Source organism: Cynocephalus volans, chromosome 2, assembly GCF_027409185.1.
Source record: "Cynocephalus volans isolate mCynVol1 chromosome 2, mCynVol1.pri, whole genome shotgun sequence".
NCBI classification, from domain to species: domain Eukaryota; kingdom Metazoa; phylum Chordata; class Mammalia; order Dermoptera; family Cynocephalidae; genus Cynocephalus; species Cynocephalus volans.
In genome coordinates this window covers 139,292,037-139,312,473 of record NC_084461.1, presented here as the reverse complement: position 1 = coordinate 139,312,473, position 20,437 = coordinate 139,292,037, and the positions used below count along the sequence as shown (strand labels likewise).

Here is a 20,437-nt window from a genome sequence, read left to right as displayed (position 1 = left end):
TATTTACCCCTCAGGATGGCAGATAAGAATGGTACTCTGGGCTGCACAAGGAGATATCCATTCCTTTGGAGCCATAAATGACAAGACTGGTAAACAGGATAAAGATTCTAAAGATACCCTCTGCCAGCTCTGTCCCATAGAACTTTCTGCAGTGATGGAAATATTCTATAATCTGTGGTTGTTGAACACATGAAATGTGGCTGGGGTGACTGAGGAGCTGAATTTTTAATAAGATTTAATTTTAATTGATTTGCATTTAAATACATCCACATGTGGCTAGTGGCTACTGTACTGGACAGTGCAGCTCCAGATAGTTCTCAGATTGTGAAATCTGAGTGTATTTGCCTCAGAACCTCCAAGTAGTTTGTAATCAAGGATGGTAGCCTGTGGCTCAAAATCATGAGTAAATCTCAAAGAACATTAGGCTTGGGGTCCTTGATAGCAGCTTCTTTTCTTCCCCCAGAAGCAGAGTAATTAGGACCTTCCTTGAGATAGGGAAGATATGAGGGAAAGGAAAAAGAGAAATAACAACTTTTGCAAGATTTTGTGTTTAATCTTTGTTGAATGAATGAATGAATGGATGGATGTCATTGGTTGAAAGATCAAGGAAGTTTTCTTACCGACTTAGTCTGAGTTCCAAGCCTGAACTAGAGTCATCCCTTTCCCACCTCTTCTCACAGTGACCAAGGACTTTAACCATGGTCCAGGGAATGGGGAACTATGTATCTTTGTCCTAATGAACTTACCTGAAACGGGTACTTATAATGGCATGGGATGCTAATGTCACTTTTCACAATCTCGACACATTTGATTCGGGAAAGTTCAATGGAGCCTTTCAATGTGCGCTTTTTCTGTGGGAAGAAAAACACATCCCATTTAAGTAAGAGTGAAGGCAATATTTTTTTTCCAGATTGCTTCTAGAAATACATTGTTAGATAAGATCCATTAGCTTTATAAGCCAACTGCCAACCCCCACCCTCAACCAGATATCCAGAAGCTGTCTCCTGGCTCTCAGTGCCTGAGAAAGACACTCTGAGCAGATTCCTAGAGAGCATGCCCTCTGAATCATCTTCTGGATGGGTGACTGACTTCCATTCATTGAGTCACAGTGTCATATATACCAGTGCCCTTGAGATGAATGGCAGCATTTGCAGAACTCATACGTAGGATGGGTAGTGCAATGCATGGGAAATAAAGTATAAATGTGCCAATTTTCTCAGCTCTATGTCCATCCATGACCTTGTTATCACAGTAATGGACCTATGGCTTGGCCTGGATGGTGATGAATACCATTAGTGGCACCTTTCTTTTCTGCATCTGGCTTTTCCTTGTCCTTTAGTTATTCACGGTCCCACATTGACATGCTGGTAGGACTTTCCTGACTCTGCTCTAGAACTATCCCTAAAAATGTGGCCGGGGTGACTGAGGAACTGAGTTTTTCATACCATTTAATTTTAATTAATTTGCATTTAAATGTAAGCATCCACATGTGGCTAGTGGGCTACTGTACTGGACAGTGCAACTCCAGATATTTCTCAGATTGTAAAATCTGAGGCTTTTTGCCTCAGAACCTCCAAGCAATTTGTAACCAAGTATGGCAACCCGTGGCTCCAAATCATGAGTAAATTGCACTTAAAGAACGTTAGGCTTGGGCCCTTGATAGCAGCTTCTTTCCCTCTTCCATCCTCCCCATCAAATCTTATCGGCCCCATGTCTCATTCCCTTGGCAGCTTGCTAGATATATTTCCCTGATAACTAATTCACATGATGGTGTTTGTGACTTATAATGACATTACATGTAACCCATTTCTAAGGGTCTTTTTACCTGGAGAGTGGATCTCGGGGGATGTGATGACCTATCCAGTGGGACAGATCCTATTGGTGGACTATCAGGCACCAAGGAAGGCTAGTTAGGGAGATGCTTTTGGATAGCAGAAGTCTTTCACAGGTGCCTAGAATTAGGCCACCTTTAAGAATAGAGTATAATTCAGCTATGGAACCAGTTGCGAAACACATCATTATACATTATCCTTTAAAAAGAGTTAGCAAATGGTGGTAGAATGAGCATAAGTTTGGAAAGGTTCAAAGTTGGGCTCTTCCTCTTACAAGTCCCATGACCTTGGACAATTCTTTTAAATTCCCAGAACCCCAGTTTCTACATTTGTTAAGTGAGGATAATAATACATATCTTTTGAGGGCTGATTGGAGAATAAAATGGGTTGATGTAAACAAAACCTCATTTATAACAGGGGCTTTCAATAAAGGGTACCTTCCCAATTTAAGAGGTTGAGGAAGTTCTAACTATTGCAAGAGCATCATGATACACGAGTGTGCTTGGTTGGTGTTCAGGGAGGCATGACATCATCAAATTCTCTAGAATTGAGCTCAATCTTTGCTTCCTGTTTTTTGATCACCAGCCTGGAAGCTGATCTTTGCTTTAGTAGCTGAAGTACAAAACGGAGATGAAAAAATTCAAGATGTGAGAAGTAGTCCCTAAGAAATACAGGGAAGTTTCATGGTGCGTCTTTTAAAATTTTTCTTATAAAAACTACTTTTTCGTGTTTGAAAGTAAAAAAACTATCCATGTTTATTGTCATGAATAAAACAGTAAGGAGATATGAGAAGAAAATACTTATAGTACCTTATTATCCCACTTTTTTCTATAAGCCTGAGGTAGCCAAGTTTAACCATTTGGAATGTATTTGTCTTTTCCCCACACATTATAGGGTATTTATAAATGAAAATGAGCATCTGTTCTATATATTGGTCTAGAACTTGTTTTTGTAACCTAATGATATATTAACAGGTTTGTTTTTCCTTAAAAACCTCTGAAAACATGTGCCCTTTGGTCTCAAACTATCTTCTCATTTAGAGTCTTCCACAGCTAGAAATACACATCCCAATCCTGCCCATAATCACAGTTCTTTGGAATGGCTAATCTGTTTTTCAGAAACCAAAGAGCACAAAGGGGTTGCCTTTTCAACAACCATCTGCAGCTACTGGTAACCAGGGAACCTGAGCTTTGAGGTTACCTTGTTTCCACCTCTGCTGGGTTATTTCCTTAGCAGTATACGTAGTGAAATGAAACAAAAGGGTCATGGCAGTCATATGACAACTCTGTTTGTGACATTTTTGTCTTTGGAACCTACTAAGTCCTGAGCCCCCTAAGGGCAGAGACCAGGACATCTTTACCACATTCCAGTGTCCAGCACAGCGGCTAGCCCACAGCAGTGCTCACTTAGGATGAGATGAGTGAAGGGCATCGAGTTGGAACACAGTTTAAACAATCTTAATCAGACCTAAGGCACTTGTATCTGCACTTAGCAAATTTAATGCACTTTGCCATTTGGGAAATATTTACTGAGGACCAGCTATGGGTGAGGTGATGTTTTGAGTGCAGGAAACAGAGTGATGAACAAGGTAGACTCTCTCATGGAGCTCACATTACAGTTGGGAAGGCAGACAAGACACACGAGTGCTATAAAGAGAATAGAACAGGTTGATGTGGCCAACTCATGGCCAGGGCAAACCTCTCTGGAGAGAAGGCATTTGGGAAGAGATCAGAAAGTCGAGAAGGACCCATTTGTGAGAAGGTCTTGGGGAGTGAGTATCCTAGGTAAAGGGAGCAGCCAGAGCAAATTCCTCTGAATTTGCTGAAAAGTATTGAAGGGTTGAAAAAGTGTTGGATAAGAATCAATTTTTAACATCCTGGGACCACTGAAATCAAGGCATAAAGTGGAGATAAACATTAACTGGAGTCGTGAATAGGTATAAAGTTCCACATGAAGTTCTAAAGCAGTGCTGTCTGATAAAAATATAATGTGATGTAATTATACCTGTAATTGAAAATTTTCCAGTGGGCACAATCAAAAAATCAAAAAGTAACAAGTAAAATTAATTTCAACAATATATTTTGTTTAACATATCTAAAATATTATCATTTCAAATTGTAGTCAACACAAAAATTAATGAAATATATTCATTTTTTGTACTAAGTCTTTGAAATCATGTATTTTACATCACATCTCATTTGGACTTGCCACATTTCAAATGCTCAGTATCCACACATGGCTGGTGGCTGCCTTAGTGGAGACTCTGAGATTTCCAAGGAGGATTTCTCCTCTCAGTTTAGATGATCTCCTTTGACTTCTTAATATTCGTTCATTCCAAACACAGATTTTAAGAGACATTTGTGCCTTAACAGAGTGTCAGGTGAGGCTGCTGTCAGGTTTGTTCTTCCTTTGGAATGTTCTACCATCAACCACACTCTCCTCCCACAAAAGTGCTTTGGTTTTCCCTTCACAATCCATCCCGTCCCATCAGTCTCTCCAAAGGCCCTGAGGTGAGTACTCCGTGGATCTCGTAAGATCCAACACTTGGTAAACAGCAATACCAGCTGTGCACTCTCTGGTCGGTCACTGGGGAGCAGCTGGTCAGTGAGCTAAACACAGTTCAGTCTCTGGGAAGCAGTGATTGTCTGTAATCATCCCAAACAACTGCGCTATTTCTGAAAAATGCCAGGGTAAAACCTTCCAGGGAAACCACACAAAAGACACCAAAGAAAGAGAGAGATCAAGTAAAACCTGACCTCATTCCTACTTGTTATTTTGTCTGCATCACTTGGGGTGAAAGTCATAGGACCCCGGGGCCCTTGTCTCTTTTCTTGGCCATGTGCAAAACTACAAAGTCCTTGTATTCCAATGTTTCACCCCAAACATTTGGTGTGTGTCAAACACAAACCAAGATGCTGATGCCTACAAATTTGTACAAAGGCAAGCTTCTGCAAGTGACTTTTATATCCTCTTTCTTTTTATGTTAATATTTTGTATAAAATAGAATTTGGATTGTGAGTTTCAAAGAGAGAGGCTGGGGAAAATATGTACTTCAGGCAATCCTACAAAGCATTATCCCCCCATTTTGCAGGTGACAAAATTGAGGTTCACAGAGATCAGCTCTGTTAATAAGAGGAAGAGCAGCACATGAGCTCAACTCTGTGACTCCGGAGCCTGAGCACTTCATTGCTGTGTGTACTGGCTTTGTGCTTGCCTGACTTTCCACAGAAGACTTTCATTCCCCGAACTCATCACTGAACAGTCAATTGCATGACCTATTTCTCCAAGACATGAGGTAGCAGAGCTTTTTTTCTGCCCCATCTTAATGGTGCAATGCTTATGCTGGATTTCAAAGGTGGAGCACTTTCCCTAGTTCCTAAGAATAGGGACCCCTCTTTTCTCTGACAACATTGGCTCCGTCACTGCTCGACTAACCCAGCAGACTCATCAATGAGAAGTTATGTGTCTGATACCCATGAAAAGAGGATATCTCCACCTGCCAAAACCTTCCCCAAATACTCATTCACCTAAGGTATAACTTAAATGATAGCTTAAAGCTTGGCTTGTTTCAGAAGAGTTTGTATGCAAGCTGGCAGGAGCTTTGATAAAGGAATTTTAGGCATTAACTATGAGAATATTTTTCAAAGAAGGTCACTTAGAGAAGTGGTGTATTTTTTAGGGGAGTGTGATCTTTCCTGGGATCATACCATAAAAGTAATGACACACATCATTTATCAGGTTTTTTAAGATTAGGAAATCGTTCTGATGATGATGTTAGCAATGTATTTCAAATACTTTGCTCAATGCCTCTTTTGGGTATAGTACAGCCATTGTACCCATCTGAAATCACACAATGACACCAATGAAATTAAAACTGAAGTCATATGAAGTGAAACTTAAGTGACTGATTTGAGGGTTATTTTTCCCATCCACAGCAGAATGCAGGGTATCAGTTCTGAAATTGGTTTTAGGGATCTTCCTGGATCCTGGGTTCATCCCCTTTGCAAAACTTGCTCCAGGTGACCCACAAATTCCCTTCTGTTCTCCTAACTCAGTTTTCTGGGTCTGATGTCAAAGGGAGCTCTAAAATGGTAGGGGGAGAAAAACAGGGATTCAGGACTTGGACGAGCCAGGGGTGAATCCCTACGGTGACAGATAGCACTCGGCAAGCTGTTTCAGTTCTCTGAGTTTAGTTGTCTTAGCGCTTCTTAGTTCTCCCAGTTCTTCCAATTCTCCCAGTAGAAATGGGGCTGCTGCTCAGGATTTCTATGACTTGAGCTATGGAAAGGCACCTAGAAGATTATTTGATACCCAACGAAGATGTTATCATTACCGTCTCTGTGGAAACAGTAGCATTTTGTAGAACACCTGCACAATTCGTAATTAGCTGTTGCTAGTTGGTCCAGTCCCCCAGCCCATCTTCAACAGGATCTAATTCCACTAAACTTTAAAGCTCTGGGAAGGTGTGGAGCTAAGCAAGCCGATTTCAAGGCTCCCTGAACCAACTTAAAGCCAGGAAATTATGATCCATCCCACACCTGCCCTCTCTTCTTTCCTCTTTTCCACAAGACCTCTTTCTCATAGCTGAGCCATAGTCATCTGGCTTTCCTCACTTCAGCTTTTTCACACTGTGGTTTATGATGAGACTGGTTGTGCTCTGGGGAAAACAACTTAGCTCCCCTTAAAGTCTGCCATCTTTTCAATAGTAGCACCCTGAACACCCAAAAGAAAAAAAGTGAGAATTTTACAAAAAGAAAAAAGAAAGCAAGGAAAGAAAAGACAAAAAATACAGTTTTCAGAGGGCAATTTAGGATCCTCTATTAAAATTATGCATGTGTTTTCTCACAAGAAAATGTTAGGAGCAGATACCAATGGGGTTAGTCCTAGGGTTTGAGAGTAGAAAGTAGAGAAAGAGCTTTTCTTTTCTCTCCATATCCTTCTATACTGTTTGAATATCTTATAAACATGTAGTTTTTTATTGCATTAAAAAACAGTTAACTAAAATATATAAATATATTTTCCTTATAGGATTTATCCTATGGAAACATTTGTGCATTTGTTAAAAATGTATAAAGATACAGGAAAAATATATGCTCATAGCAGCATTATTTATTACATTAAAACAAACTAGAGAAACCTAACTATCCATCCATAAATGAATGGTTAAATTAGTTATGGTTTAACCACCCTGTGACTAGTCTGTGGACATTAACAAAGAGTGAAGTTGATCTATACGGAGGGACGATATATTAAATGTAAAAAAGAAAAAAAAAGCAGGTTCAAAGCAATAGATAAAATATCATCTCATGTTTTGGAAAAAGATATAACAAAATATATTAGTATATGCAATATCCAAAGAAATAATATGAGGTTACTTCAAAAAACTCATGGAAAAATAGAATTAAAAGATAATATAAATCTTGCTGTAAACATTTTGAAGTACCCTCATATGAGAAGGAAAATATTCCAAGCTGCTAACACTGGGTCTCCTTCATGGGTGTTACTGTGGCAGAATTTCACAGTAAAGGTTATATGTTTCTATGATATATGAAGTTTTACTGGTAGCATGAAGATGAAAAGAAGAAAAATAAAAATAATATTTTAAAACAGTCAGAAACTTAAAAAATACCACAGTGTAACACAACTTGGGCAGATGACCATGGGAGAAAGCTAGGGGTACACATCAAATGCCGGGTGTGCTGACTGATGCAACTATCCTATGCCCTATGACCTCAGAACCCCATTAAGCAGTAAGCAGCAGCCAAGCAGCACCTGCCACCTGCTCTTCTGCATCCATGGAGGTTCAAGTTCATGACAGTTCCTCTCATGTTCTTTAGTCAGTGATAGCCATTTTCTTCATAGAATTTAATAAAGCAATTCAGTGTGCTTTTATGTGGGAATATTTATCTTATAAGTGATGCGATAATTTAGGGATAATTTCCAAGCCCCATTCATGTTAGACAAAGATAGTATAATCCTACATAAAAAATGTTTGTTGAGATTTGCTTTCAAAAGTGTGTAGAGAGAAAAGGACTTATGTGGAAACTAAGGGCAAGAACTAAGTGAAATACACCAGGCATGAAACAGATGCTGCAAGTGTCCTGCGCAGAGATGGCCTGTCTCAGCATCTCTGGTCTGGGAACCCTCTTTCAAAGCCCTCTTTCTTCCTGGAATAGGGAATATGAAATGTTTAATGAGTTTGAGAAAATATATTTTCATGCCTTCCTTTCAAACACTAAAGAGTCAGTAGCCAAAGTATTTAAATTAAGAACAGCTTCATTGTATTTTAGGAAAATGTGGAGGTAAAATTCAATTAATATTTGTTAATTGATGGATTGAGGGAACAGCAAATAAGACCAAGTGGTAGCAGAAAGTGATGTTTGTGGATCCTATAACAAATCTCTCAATGGAAATATCTTGGAATAGGATTTTCAAAATGATTGGCAGGTGGATAAAAATCTCTTGACAATGAAAAGGTGGGTTGAAACTAATCTACACAAGTTTTAGCTAATACAACAAGAGCTCCTACAAATTATTAAGGAAGATGCTAAGAACCTGGTAGAAAGATGGGCAAAAGGAATATACGTATTTCTTAAACATATGAAAAGATGCTCAAAGTCACTATGACAACAGAAATATAAATTATATTACATATCATTTTAAAAAACATATCAGACTAACAAAGATTGAAATATAAGATAATGATGTTGCAAGGTTTTGAGAAAACAAGCATCTCACATGTGGCCCTGGAGAATGTTCATTGGTACAAATTTAATTTAGAGAATAATTTGGTCATGTACAACTAAATAACAGAAGCAAATATTCTTTGACTCAGCAATTTTGCTTCTAGAAATGTTTTCTTTAGACTGGAGCTTCTCAACCTCAACATTTTGGGCACGATAATTCTTTGTTGTGGGTCTGTTCTGTGCAAAGTAGGACATTAAGTAGCATATCTTACCTCTACCCACTAGATGCACTCCCCTCCCCAGGTATGACAACAAAAAATTTCTCCAGACACAGCCAAATGTCCTCTGGTGGGCAAAATCACCCCAGGTTGATAACCACTGTTACACCAATATCATCTCAACCATGTATAAAATATTACATATTTTCCCCCTCTCTCACAGTAACATTCAAAGCCTATAATTATAGTGTATTTAAAAATCACAACAATGGGATTCTTTCGTTTATATTAGTTCCTTCTTAGAAACACAATCTTCTTTAATGGTCTATTAACAAATATGGTGCCACTTTTGGTGGCCCAAGCACTGATTCGATCTCTTTGGGAGATTATGTAGCAACACATGATTGAGGCCAGAAAATGTTCTGGTCCTAAGACATGGTTATCTTACTTGGGGCACTATATCCTAAGAAGCTGTTTTAAAAAGGAAACAATCCTACATTAGGCATCCTATTATTTTTTCAGTGTTTTCATTATACCTGGAAACAACCTGAATGTTGAACCATAGATGATAGATAAGTTAATCCATTTGTCCAGGTACATAAAATGGATAAGTATATCCCTTCAATGAACTAACTCAACCATTAAAAACTCATATATAAGAGAAAATGATGGGCCGACCCTGTAGCTCACTTGGGAGAGTGCGGCGCTGGGAGCGCAGCAGCGCTCCCACCGCGGGTTCAGATCCTATATAGGGATGGCCGGAGCGCTCACTGGCTGAGCGCGGTGTGGGCGACACCAAGCCAAGGGTTGCGATCCGCTTACCGGTCACAAAAAATAACAAAATAAATAAATAAATAAGAGAAAATGATTACTTTGGGCTCCATGTAGACATGCATAAATATATTTATATTTCCATAAAAGAATAAATGGAAAAAACAGAATGCAAAGTTGTCATGCATTATGATTATAACTCTGTGAAAATTATGTTGTCTGCCTGAGAGAGAAGACCAATGCTCACAGAGATAGTAAATTGATGTCCTTAGACAAGAGTTATGAAGAACATTTTCAGTGTAGTTGCTTTGTTAATTTTTTTTAACAGTATGAGGATCTGAAGGTTTGCTGCTCTGTCTCTTGAGATTAATTAAAGTTGACTTAACCTAATTCTAACCTGTTTTCAGTCTTTGCTGCTAAAGGCTACCTGATCTAAGTGTTGATCCTGACCCAGGTTATGCACCAGGCACTACTCCATCAAAACACATAGTGGAATAATTCTGGACAAAGTACCCCCAGGAGGAAGGTTGCCACAAAAAAGTTACAACATAAAATAACTGAAGAACAATTCTCGGAATGAGTTGTATACAGCAATTCAGAAGACCACTGCAGTAGACTTTTCTTGGCTTCCTGGCTTCTATTCTTGCCTTTTGTATAATCTGCTGTCCCCACAGCTGTCAGAACAATCACTTCTAAATGTAAAATGGATTGGGATCATGCCTCTGCTTCAACCTTTTGGTAGCTTTGTACTGTAGTTGGAATGAAATCCACATTCCTTGCCATGATCCATAAGAGCCCACACGTCTTGGCTTCTGCTGCTCATCCTACACCCCTCTCTCGAGCTCTGCATGCTAAAGTCTCTTCACACAGGCTGATCCTTTTTCTGTCTCAGGGCCTTTGCATTTGCAGTTCCCTCTGCCCAAAATGCCCTTCTCCACTTCTTCACTCAACTGGCTCTTTCCTCATTCTTCAAGCCTCAGCCTAGATCTAAATTCCTCCTTTGACCGTCCTTCATCCCAGCTCAACTCCAGCTGCTGCTTAATCTTGCTAGAGAAACTACCACAGTCTATATCTGCCCTATGTAGTTATATACTTGCTGGTCTCCTCTGCCAGATGGTAAACTTATGAGGGCAGACACCTTGTCTCTATGGTTTACCATCGTGTTCCTCCCATCTAGCACAGTCCCTGGAACATAGCAGGTGCTCAAGAAATGTTTGTGCAACAAATGAATAAATCAAAGTACATCAAAATAGAAACATTTCTTTGATGTAGTGTTAGGTTAAAACAACAACAACAATAATAACAAGGCTTTGTCACAATCTATGTAGTTTTGGGGGGGAAAAGTCTTGTATTTGAATTTTTTATAACAAGCAGGTATAATTTCTGTGACTTTTTAAATATTAAAAAAGGGAAAGAAATATAATGAGAAGCCTGCTTTAAATAACTTTAGGTTCATGGGAATTACATGGCAACAAAAGACCTTGCACCAAGTTCTTATTCTATTAAAATACTGACAATTTTTACTGAATTTTGAGGAACTGAACATACATTTGACCTAAAAATGAAATTTTATATGCATGGGAAAACATTTCAGGGCTGTTTCCTCCCCTGGATTACTTTTAGTGGTATCTCTGAGTGTCACGGAGGCAAACCCAAGCTTGCCCCTGGACGAAAATTATGTCCTTGGAAGATGTACTTGTCCCAGTGGGTCTGATAACTCATTGATGAATGGAAAAACTTATTACTGGCTGGTTAAGGAAACGGGGGGATGAGAATGTCCTAGGTGGCCCATGAAGCTTTGGGAAGAGCTTTAAAATAGTTTTCTGTGGACTCAATTTCTGAGTTTGATAGAAAAATATCTCGTTTTACTTGAACCTCATAGTTCAAGAAACTGACCTCTTGTGCTTTCCAGTTAAACCTTTCTCCAGACTGAGTCAGAAACTAAGCTCTCATGTTTAGAGTAGTTTTCTGTGGCATAATTTTACTACAGAAAGCGATGAATAGATACACCAGTCCCTGAGCAGTAAGAATCAAATCTCATTTTAACATGGGGGTTTCTACCTCCAAAACAAACATTCTCTATGCAGTGGTGATCTCTATAGAACATCAACGTCACATCACAGAGGCAAAAATCAATTGATGATGAAACTCCCTCAAGGCAGACATAGAAACCGCGCCTGCGTGAACTGCCAAGTTCTTTGCTTGGATCCTTGCTTTTCTCTGCCTGGCTAGATGAGCTCACAATTTTAGCTCCCAGATGCTTTTCTGAATTCAACTGGAGTTATGTGACCTTCATTCACTCACCAGTTGTTTACTGACCACCTACCATGTGCCCGACACTGTTTTAGATGCTCGTGACACAGTGATGAAAAGGCAGTCCAGACTTCTGCTCCCATGAAACTGCCTTTCCAGTAGGTGGACAGGCAGAAAATAAACAGGGAAGCACATCGATAAACTCAACACATAAGTGCAGATACTGAAATACAGATGCAGCTATGTGCTTTTTAAAAAATGAATCAGGATCCTGGGAAAATATTTGAAGGGGTGGGAAATAAGACAAAACCAATCCGGCAAAAATCTTGGGTGTTCCAAACAGTGGGCACAGCTAATGCAAAGATTCTGCCCTTGGATGACCTTGAAAACAAGTGCCTCCTTAAGTGTGTGTCTCAATTGCCTCATCCTAGTCCTGGCCCTATGGGAATCTTGAGCCTGGAGTGTTCAAGGTTCAGAAAGAAGGCAGATGTGGCAGAAGCACATAAAGAGAGTGTCGTATGACATGAAATTAGAAAGGCAGGCAGGGACCGCAGGATGAAGGGTCTTGTCGGCCACCATTGAAAATTTACTTAAATACTCTAAACAGCCACGGAGGGCTTTAAGGTAGGGAGTGATATCTGATTTATAATTTTTAAAGTTCATTCAAGTTGTTCTGTGGATAGCAGATTTTAAGGAGCCTCCAGTGTCAGAGGGAGCCCAGCTAGAAGGCAACTGAATCCACATAGGAATGAAGTGGAGAGAGACTGTGACTGATGAACGTCTCCAGCAAATATGCTCAGATAGTTATAGGAATATTATCTACAGATGGTTTAGCTGTATAAGAGAAGGAAGAGAGAGTAAGACAGGCTGGAGGAAAAAGAGAGAACAGAGCTGCTTGGTTCTCCTAAAAAGAGTTGGGGGCTGGGGAGCTGGTTTCTATATGTGTCTCTCTGACCCAGCTCTTAGACTCCAACCACCTGAATCCTCCTAGTCCTCCTTCAAGGACAGGCCATGAACTGCTACCTCCAAGGAGTCTTATTTACTTACTCCTATACCCAAGAACCTCCCTTTTGGAGATTCTTTTGGAATGAGGCTTTTTCTTTTGGGGTGCATTTGTGTACTCCCACCTTTCCAACTGGATCTATAGCTCATGTTCTCCCTCCCTCCTTTCTTTTCTTCCTTTCTTCTTTTATTCCTTCCACAAGCAATTACTTAGTGAATGTGCCAGGCACTGTTGTAGGTACTGGTGATGCCATCTTCAGCAAACTGGGTGCCTGCCCTGATAAAACTAATGGAGGGTGGGGCAATGACATTAATACAGTAATATTAATAAATGGGTGATTACAACTTTGGCATGTGCTGTAAAGAAAGGGCCCATGTTGCTATGACAGAACATAACAGGAGGACACGACCTAGTCTAGGGACATTGAGGAAGGCTTCCCCAAGCAAGGAACATTCAAAATCGAGGCTTTATCATTGTGCTGTAAATGCATGCATCTAAACAACATACTGTACCCCACAAATATGTACAGATAGATGTTAAAATACATTTTTTTTTAATTAGAAGCTTTGAAATTGAACTAAATCTGGTGGGGTTGAGCCTAGAGAGATGAGAGAAAGAGGGACGTGAACTGAGACAGAGGAGACGAAGTGGTAGATTCTGGTGTCCATCCTCAGTGCATGGCAAGAAACACTGAAGGGACATGTCAGCTTCTTATGAAGGTCATCGGCGGTCAATCACAGTCACCATGTGAAAAGCTCATGCTGGCTGCTGTGGGGAGAATGGAGGGGCAGGGATGGGGATAAAGTGGATACAGGGAGACCACTGGAGGTGGTAGCAGTGCCAGGTGCAAGATGCTGGCAGCTTCCACTAGGAAGGTGACTGTGGGAAATAAAGAGTAGTGGGCAGATTCTAGAGAACCTTTAGAAGTCAAAGGCTGCCAAGGCTCTCCTTTCTTTTTGGACACATAGTGGGGCTCACTGAGGTGAACGAAGATAAAGATTTGTTCCGGAGCATATGTGGAAATGAGAGCCGTCATAACATACTTCATTGTGGAAGACCCAGGTGGTATGGGCTACTGATTTTCAGGCCTGCTCTTTACATTGAGGACGTCAGATCAGGAATGCACCGCACACTTTGTAATAACCCAATGGAGTCCCCAATTATCTACAAGTAACAACTGCTAATAGTAATCAGCACCGTTTATCAGTGAGCTGTGTAGGCTCTGGAGACATATGGGACCTCAGGCAAACTATTTAAACTCTCTTTGCCTCAGTTTCCTGATCGATAAATTGGGGTAATAATAGTTCCTAATTTAGAAGATGGTTATAAGGTTTAGATGAAAGAATCCACAGCACAGTGTTTGACACACAGAAAGTGCTCAGTAAATGTTAGTTACTATTTTATTATTATTAGAATAATGGTGACCTCCATCTCATTAAAAAGAAACAAGATCAAGAAGGACTGTTTAATCATTTAAAAAATGTAAATAGCTTTTTAGAGGATCACACAGCATTATGCAAATTTACACAAAGACACGCAGCTCAAGTGGTCGAGCTGGTCTTTGGCTCAGATCTGTCTGATACCAGAAACTGTATTTTTGAGTGCTGTGAAATAACGCTCCAAAAGCAAGGAAAGGGGGCTATCTCCCCACCTGCCTTTTTTAAATTAGGAAGAAGGCATGCTGCAGGAGACAGTTCTGCTGCTAGATCAGACTGCAGGTAAAGGAAAGGAGCCATGATGAGTGGAGACCTCACCCAGACATTGACTGAAATGGTGATCTTGACATTTATCCTGTCCCATGTAAATGGTAATGGCTCCCACTCCATGGGGAGTACAGCAAACTTGATCCCTAACATGAAGAGCCATTAACATACGGAAACCTTTCTAGTTCTACCAAGGGCCTTTCAGAAAATCAAGGTAGTACTTAGGCAAAATTGTGAATAATATTCACCTTACCATGTAGCAGTTAGTATGAGGCTTATAACAAACTTTTCACATGAAATAGTTAGCATCTCTTGAGGTAGGTAATACTGGGCTCCTTACTTTACAAATAGGAAACAGGCTTACAGAAGTGAAATGTCTTGCCTGAGATCCCACATCTGGAAAGTGATAGACACAGGATTTGAATCCAGCTCTTGTTGGCTACACAGCCCTCACTGATCTATGCTGCCTCTTCCATCCAGTGCTTACGCAAAGTGTCTGAGGCTCTCCATTTTTATCAGAAAAGGATCTGATATCAGTCATGTGCAACTAAGTATGTCGCTTGGTTGATACCTACCTCTCCAGAAATTTTTTTGTACTTTTGTACTTAAACCTTAAGCAGTGTGCTGGACTCAGCTTGTACTGGCCCATCAGAGCTAACTGCTAAATTTTCAAGAATTTGTGAGCCAGTAGACATCACATTGGTATTTTGAAATGGGTCATGATGGGAGTACTTATACCAGAGAAATCAGCAAACACCAAATCAAGGCTCCCCACCTCCATCCCCACTGCACCACCATCACAGTGGTTGTTAAGCATTTATCAGCACACCACTGAGGGCTTATCTCTCATTGTCTTCTGTTAAAGAATTTCAGGCATCAAGGACCACTCTGCAAGAAAAGTGGCAGGCACAGGGGAGCATCTGGAATCATGGCTGCCTGCATGCGGCCACCTGCCAACTCTGTTTTTTTCTGGCCCACCACTGCAACAGAATGAAGGCACTTCCTGACCCCTCAGAAAACACTTGCACATCTCAGTAGGGGAAATAGGCATTTGACACCAGAATAAATCCATGTTAAAATAAAAGGCTCATTCATTTAGTATTGTAATGACAATAGGCATGGATATTTAAAGTTAGAATAAATGTACTTAATTTGCTGAATTACAGAATTTGTGCTTGAGTATGTGGAAGGGTTATTTTTTTATATGATGATATAAATTCACAGAATATTAGAGCTGTGAGGAGCATAATTTTATATATGAGAAAAGAGAAAAAGAAGCTGACACCCCAAGCAGGGCAATGGCTGGCCCAGCACCACACAGCTCACTATGCCTGTGTTTATTATTATAAATGTGTATTTAGCCACAAAGTAGAAGAAATCCAGGAATCCGATCTTAGCCTGACTTTGAAGAATCCTTTAATATCTCCCATTGTTTGAAAATAAATATATTATGCCACCCTGCTAAACTTCTTCAGAGATGTGAAAATGATACAAACAGTGGGTAATTTTTACTAGGAGCTCACTAGGTGACAGGTCCTATGCTAAGCACTTTATATATTAAGTTGAACTATACGAACTTGCCAATATCTGACTGTTTTTGATCTGTCAAATGGTAATTCCAAAGAGTTCAGCCTAACTACATTATCTCTCTGAGTCTTTGCCATTTTTCCCATGAAAAGGGTACTACTATCACACCCATTTTACAGATGAGAACACTGAGGCTTTAATTTAAAAATAAAAATGGTCCTCATAAGTGTAATGCTATTTATTTATGAGTGATGTATGATGTACCTTGTGTGCAAATTGATAGTCCTAAACAGTGTGAATACGTAGGGCATGAACAATAATAATTCACATATCACCTTTCTCAGTGACCTTGGATACATTTCTAATTAATTTCTATAATATTTTTAAAAAACACTTTTAGGGCCGAGCCCGTGGCGCACTCAGTAGAGTGCTGCACTGGGAGCGCGGCGACGCTCCCGCCGCGGGTTCGGATCCTATATAGGAATGACCGGTGCACTCACTGGCTGAGTGCCGGTCACGAAAAAATGACAAAAAAAAAAAAAAAACACTTTTAAAAAATGTTATTTATGAATATAAACCATAGGCATTAGAAAACAAAAAATTTGATGTTTGTGCATATATCTTCTATACGCCACATGAAAACATTAGAAACTATAGCCAACAGCTCCCCAGAATGAATTATTTGTCCTGGAGTTTTTTATAATGCCAAATAAAGAAGTGGCATGATTTTACAACATTGTTTACATGCAAATTACAACCAATGAAATTCTGAATCAAGACCATTTGGTTGTGTGATTATTTGCAAATAATATTACACTGAATTCACAAACAGTTCACAAACAGCAATGCTGCTCAGGAATTATCAGTATGAAGTAAATGAGATGATGCTATGTTGAGTTAGGAAAACAAATTAGTGAAGACTGTAAAATGGGCTTTGAAAAACATTTAAAGGCAAGTGACTGCTCTTTCAATATGAACCAAGAACTTTAAATGTCCCATTCACACACAATAAAATGACTGATGCTATGTGATTTATCAGCACTATATGATGAATCTCCCAAGTTCAAAATTTGGCTCCGCGCCACCTACCAAAGAGGACTTGCACATAGTGATTCCATTTGCCTTCTGATCAATTGGTCAATTGTTATCAGTAAGGGTCTGCTGAAGATCATCAATTCTTTTCACTTCTAAAAAAGAGTCAGCATTATTTTACCTACAGCTTAAAAAGGCCAGGCATCTGTAGCCTCCATGTTCAGCCTGACCTCCTTGAGAACTCCATTTCCTTAAATACTTCAAAGCCTGACTCTCCAAAGACTCCAAACTCATGCCTACACCACTAAGTCAGACTCCAACAAAGAACTTGAGCACCTTTGTTTCCAAGTGAACATCATGTACCTAATATAATTCACTCTTCAGTAAAATATAAGTGATAATCCCTGCCCTACCTCTCTAATGATGTAAAAATAGTATAATAAAATAGTAAGTAATTAAATATCCTTTGAAAATTGCCAAGAAGGGCTAAACAGATGCGACTGCATAGAAACAAAGGATTTTTTAAAGAAGGAAGGGATATTGTAGTTCTCTATTTCCAGCCATTTCATTTTATAAAGAAAGAACCTGAGGCAGGAGGTGGACATTTATCCAGGCTCATATAGCTAGCGAGAAGCAGAGTTTGATCTCCTGATGCCTTGTCTAGTGCTTTTCTACCAAACTACATCGTTACATTTACTCATGTTGCTTCTGTTATTATTGATGCTACAAAATATGAGAATATCTTTAGATAGGGAAAAAGACTGATCTAACTAAGCAGCCATAATATTCTGGATGAGAACCACTGCAGAACACTTTGCACTTGAGTAACCCTAGTCTCCTGGGAAGTTTTCCAAGGGATGAAGAGGTTTAACATTGTGTCTTGCAACTTTTAGATGATTAAATGCCTGGGGAATATTATTCCAAGATGTTGGATGGGTGATAACCATCGAGACAAATAGAGCTGAATTCACAAAAAATTTTAACAACGGACCCACCACTTACGCAGTGGTGGACTAACAGGTACAAAACTATGCCATCAATCCTAAGTGAATCATTGTGCAGTATGAGTATGTATTGAAATAACACACTGTACCCCACAAATATGCACAAGTAAATGTTAAAATAAAAGAATAAAGAAAAAGGAAACTGGGCTAGATCATCCCGTAGGTCCTGAGTGCTACTATTTTATTAATCTATGTCCCATAAAACATAGTATATTTCACATGAAGTTCAAGTTCTATCTGATTATAATATTTGCCACATAAAATATTATAGTTTAAAAAATTAAACTTAACCTTGCAGGAGGAAAAAAGCTGACAAATGTTAAGCTTACAGTTTTTAGAATTAACATTGCCTGATACAATCACCTCACCTCTTGACTCCTCTTCACATTCTCCTCTGACTACAATTATGGTACGTTTTAGGTTATTCTAACTAGCATAGTTGTGTTCCCTGTGTTCTATTTTATTCCCCATATATCTTTTATATTCAGCCCCCATCTGAATATAAAATAGTATATAAAAAAAAGACAAAAGAAATTGCTCGCATACCCCATGGCGATCCTCAAAGTATGCCAGGTTGGCTTTGGTTAAAACAAAGAAGCGGACTTTAAAGTTCGAGGGAGAAGTCCTTCTCTTCTGTTGAGATTTCTTGATTAGCTGTTCTTCCAAGAGGATAAAGTTGTTCATGATCCAATTCTTGAAAAGTGATGCTCCGTGGGCATCACCCCTGAGCACAGCCAGAGGAAAGAGCTTTGGGGCAAGGAATGTGGAGGGGAGGTGGTTGATTTTCAGAGCTGCTCAAAGGCAGCTTGCCTCCAGTGTTATCTGTCTATCAACGTTCAGCCAACACTGCGGAGCTCCTCCTCTGATGTCAAAGGCCATAACCACATCCTTTCGAAATTCACAATACTAAGAGGCATGTGTAAAAAATATATATACCCTTTGCCATATGGTTTGGAAATGAAATTTGAAGACTCAGAATTATATTAAGGATTAGAGTTTAATCTTTATAGATCCTGCTTTAGCCCATCCATCAGTTAAGACATGTAGCACAAGGAGTAGGGACATGGGCTGTGGAGCCAATACGGCATAGTTTGTGTATGTTTCCTGTTGCTGCTGTACCAAATTGCTGCAAACCTAGTAGGTCAAAGTAACACGAATTTATTATCTTGTAATTCTGTAGTCCAGAAGTCCAAAATGGGTCTCATTGGGCTAAAATCAAGATGTCAGCAGGGCTGTGATCCTTTCTGGAGGATCTTTAGGGGTGAATCTGTTGTTTCCTTGCCCTTTCCTGCTTCTGGAAGCCACCACATTGTTTGGGGCTTGACTCTCTTTCTGCATCTTCACAACCAACAATAACAAGTCAAGTCCTGCTTACTCCATCTCAATGTAACCTCTTCTTCTGCCTCCCTCTTCCATATTTAAGGACAATTTTGATTTTATGGGGCCTGCTCAACCTAGGATAATCTAGGGTAATTCCCCCTATTATAAGGACAGCTGATTAGCAACCTAATACTGTTTGCTACCTTAATTTCCCTTTGCCATGTAACCTGACATATTCACAGGTTCTGGGGATTGGGACATGGACATCTTTAGGCAGGGCCATTATTCTACCCATCACAGTTTGAATTTTGGCTCTACTACCTAACTTACTGTGAGACTACAGGCTAATTACTCAATAGCTGTGAACCTCAATTTTTCCCTCTGTGAAAGGGAATAATAGTGCACTGTAGGGCTCCTCTCTGCCTTTTTTTCCAGCCTCATCTCATTCCTCACTCACTTGTTCCCACTCAGCATTCTATCTGTCCCTTTTCCCCCATGCATGCCCTTCACGTCACTTGGCACGTGTTGCTCATTCTGCCTGAAAACATCTCCTCTCCCCTTCTTTTCCTGGTCAACTTTAAGTTAGACTACAAGTCTCAGTCTATGTGTCACTTCCTCAGGGAAGCCATCCTGGCTTTCCTAAGTCAAATCCACCTATTATACACACATGGCACCTTCCCACTTTCTCTTTGTACTCCTTATGATGGTTGTAATTGTACACTTTGGAGGGTGATTTTGGATTCATGTTTGTCTCCTCAACTACTCTAGAAGCAACATGACGGTGACAACTGTGTATAGTTTTGCTCACTGCTATGTTCCCAGCAGCCATCACAGTGCCTGGCACATACAAAGGATGTTTAAGAAAAAGAAAATGAGCATAAAACACTTAGAAGAAATATATTGAAGTTTATTATTTTTCAAAATGTAAACTAAAGCCCATAGAAGTTTCCTCATACTACCTATAGATGATTGCCTTTTTACCCTAAAATTTTGAGGAAGGGCAGAAAATAAGTGAGTCCTTCAGAATGGCATAACGAACAAAGCACATGCACAGGCTTTTAAAACAAACTTGTGTTGGAATCACAACT

The 20,437-nt window shown here is 39.7% G+C and overlaps 1 protein-coding gene across 1 annotated transcript in view; it reads right to left on the bottom strand.

The window, feature by feature from the left end:
- Positions 1–18,713, bottom strand: part of ITK (IL2 inducible T cell kinase) — a 54,131-nt gene extending 35,418 nt beyond the window's left edge. Inside the window, exons 1-2 of the mRNA XM_063086764.1 lie at positions 18,576–18,713; positions 747–851 (exon numbers count right to left, since the gene is read on the bottom strand). Of these exons, the coding sequence (XP_062942834.1) occupies positions 747–851; positions 18,576–18,713 (243 nt within the window). The remainder of the gene's footprint in view (positions 1–746; positions 852–18,575) is intronic.
- Positions 18,714–20,437: the final 1,724 nt, after the last annotated feature.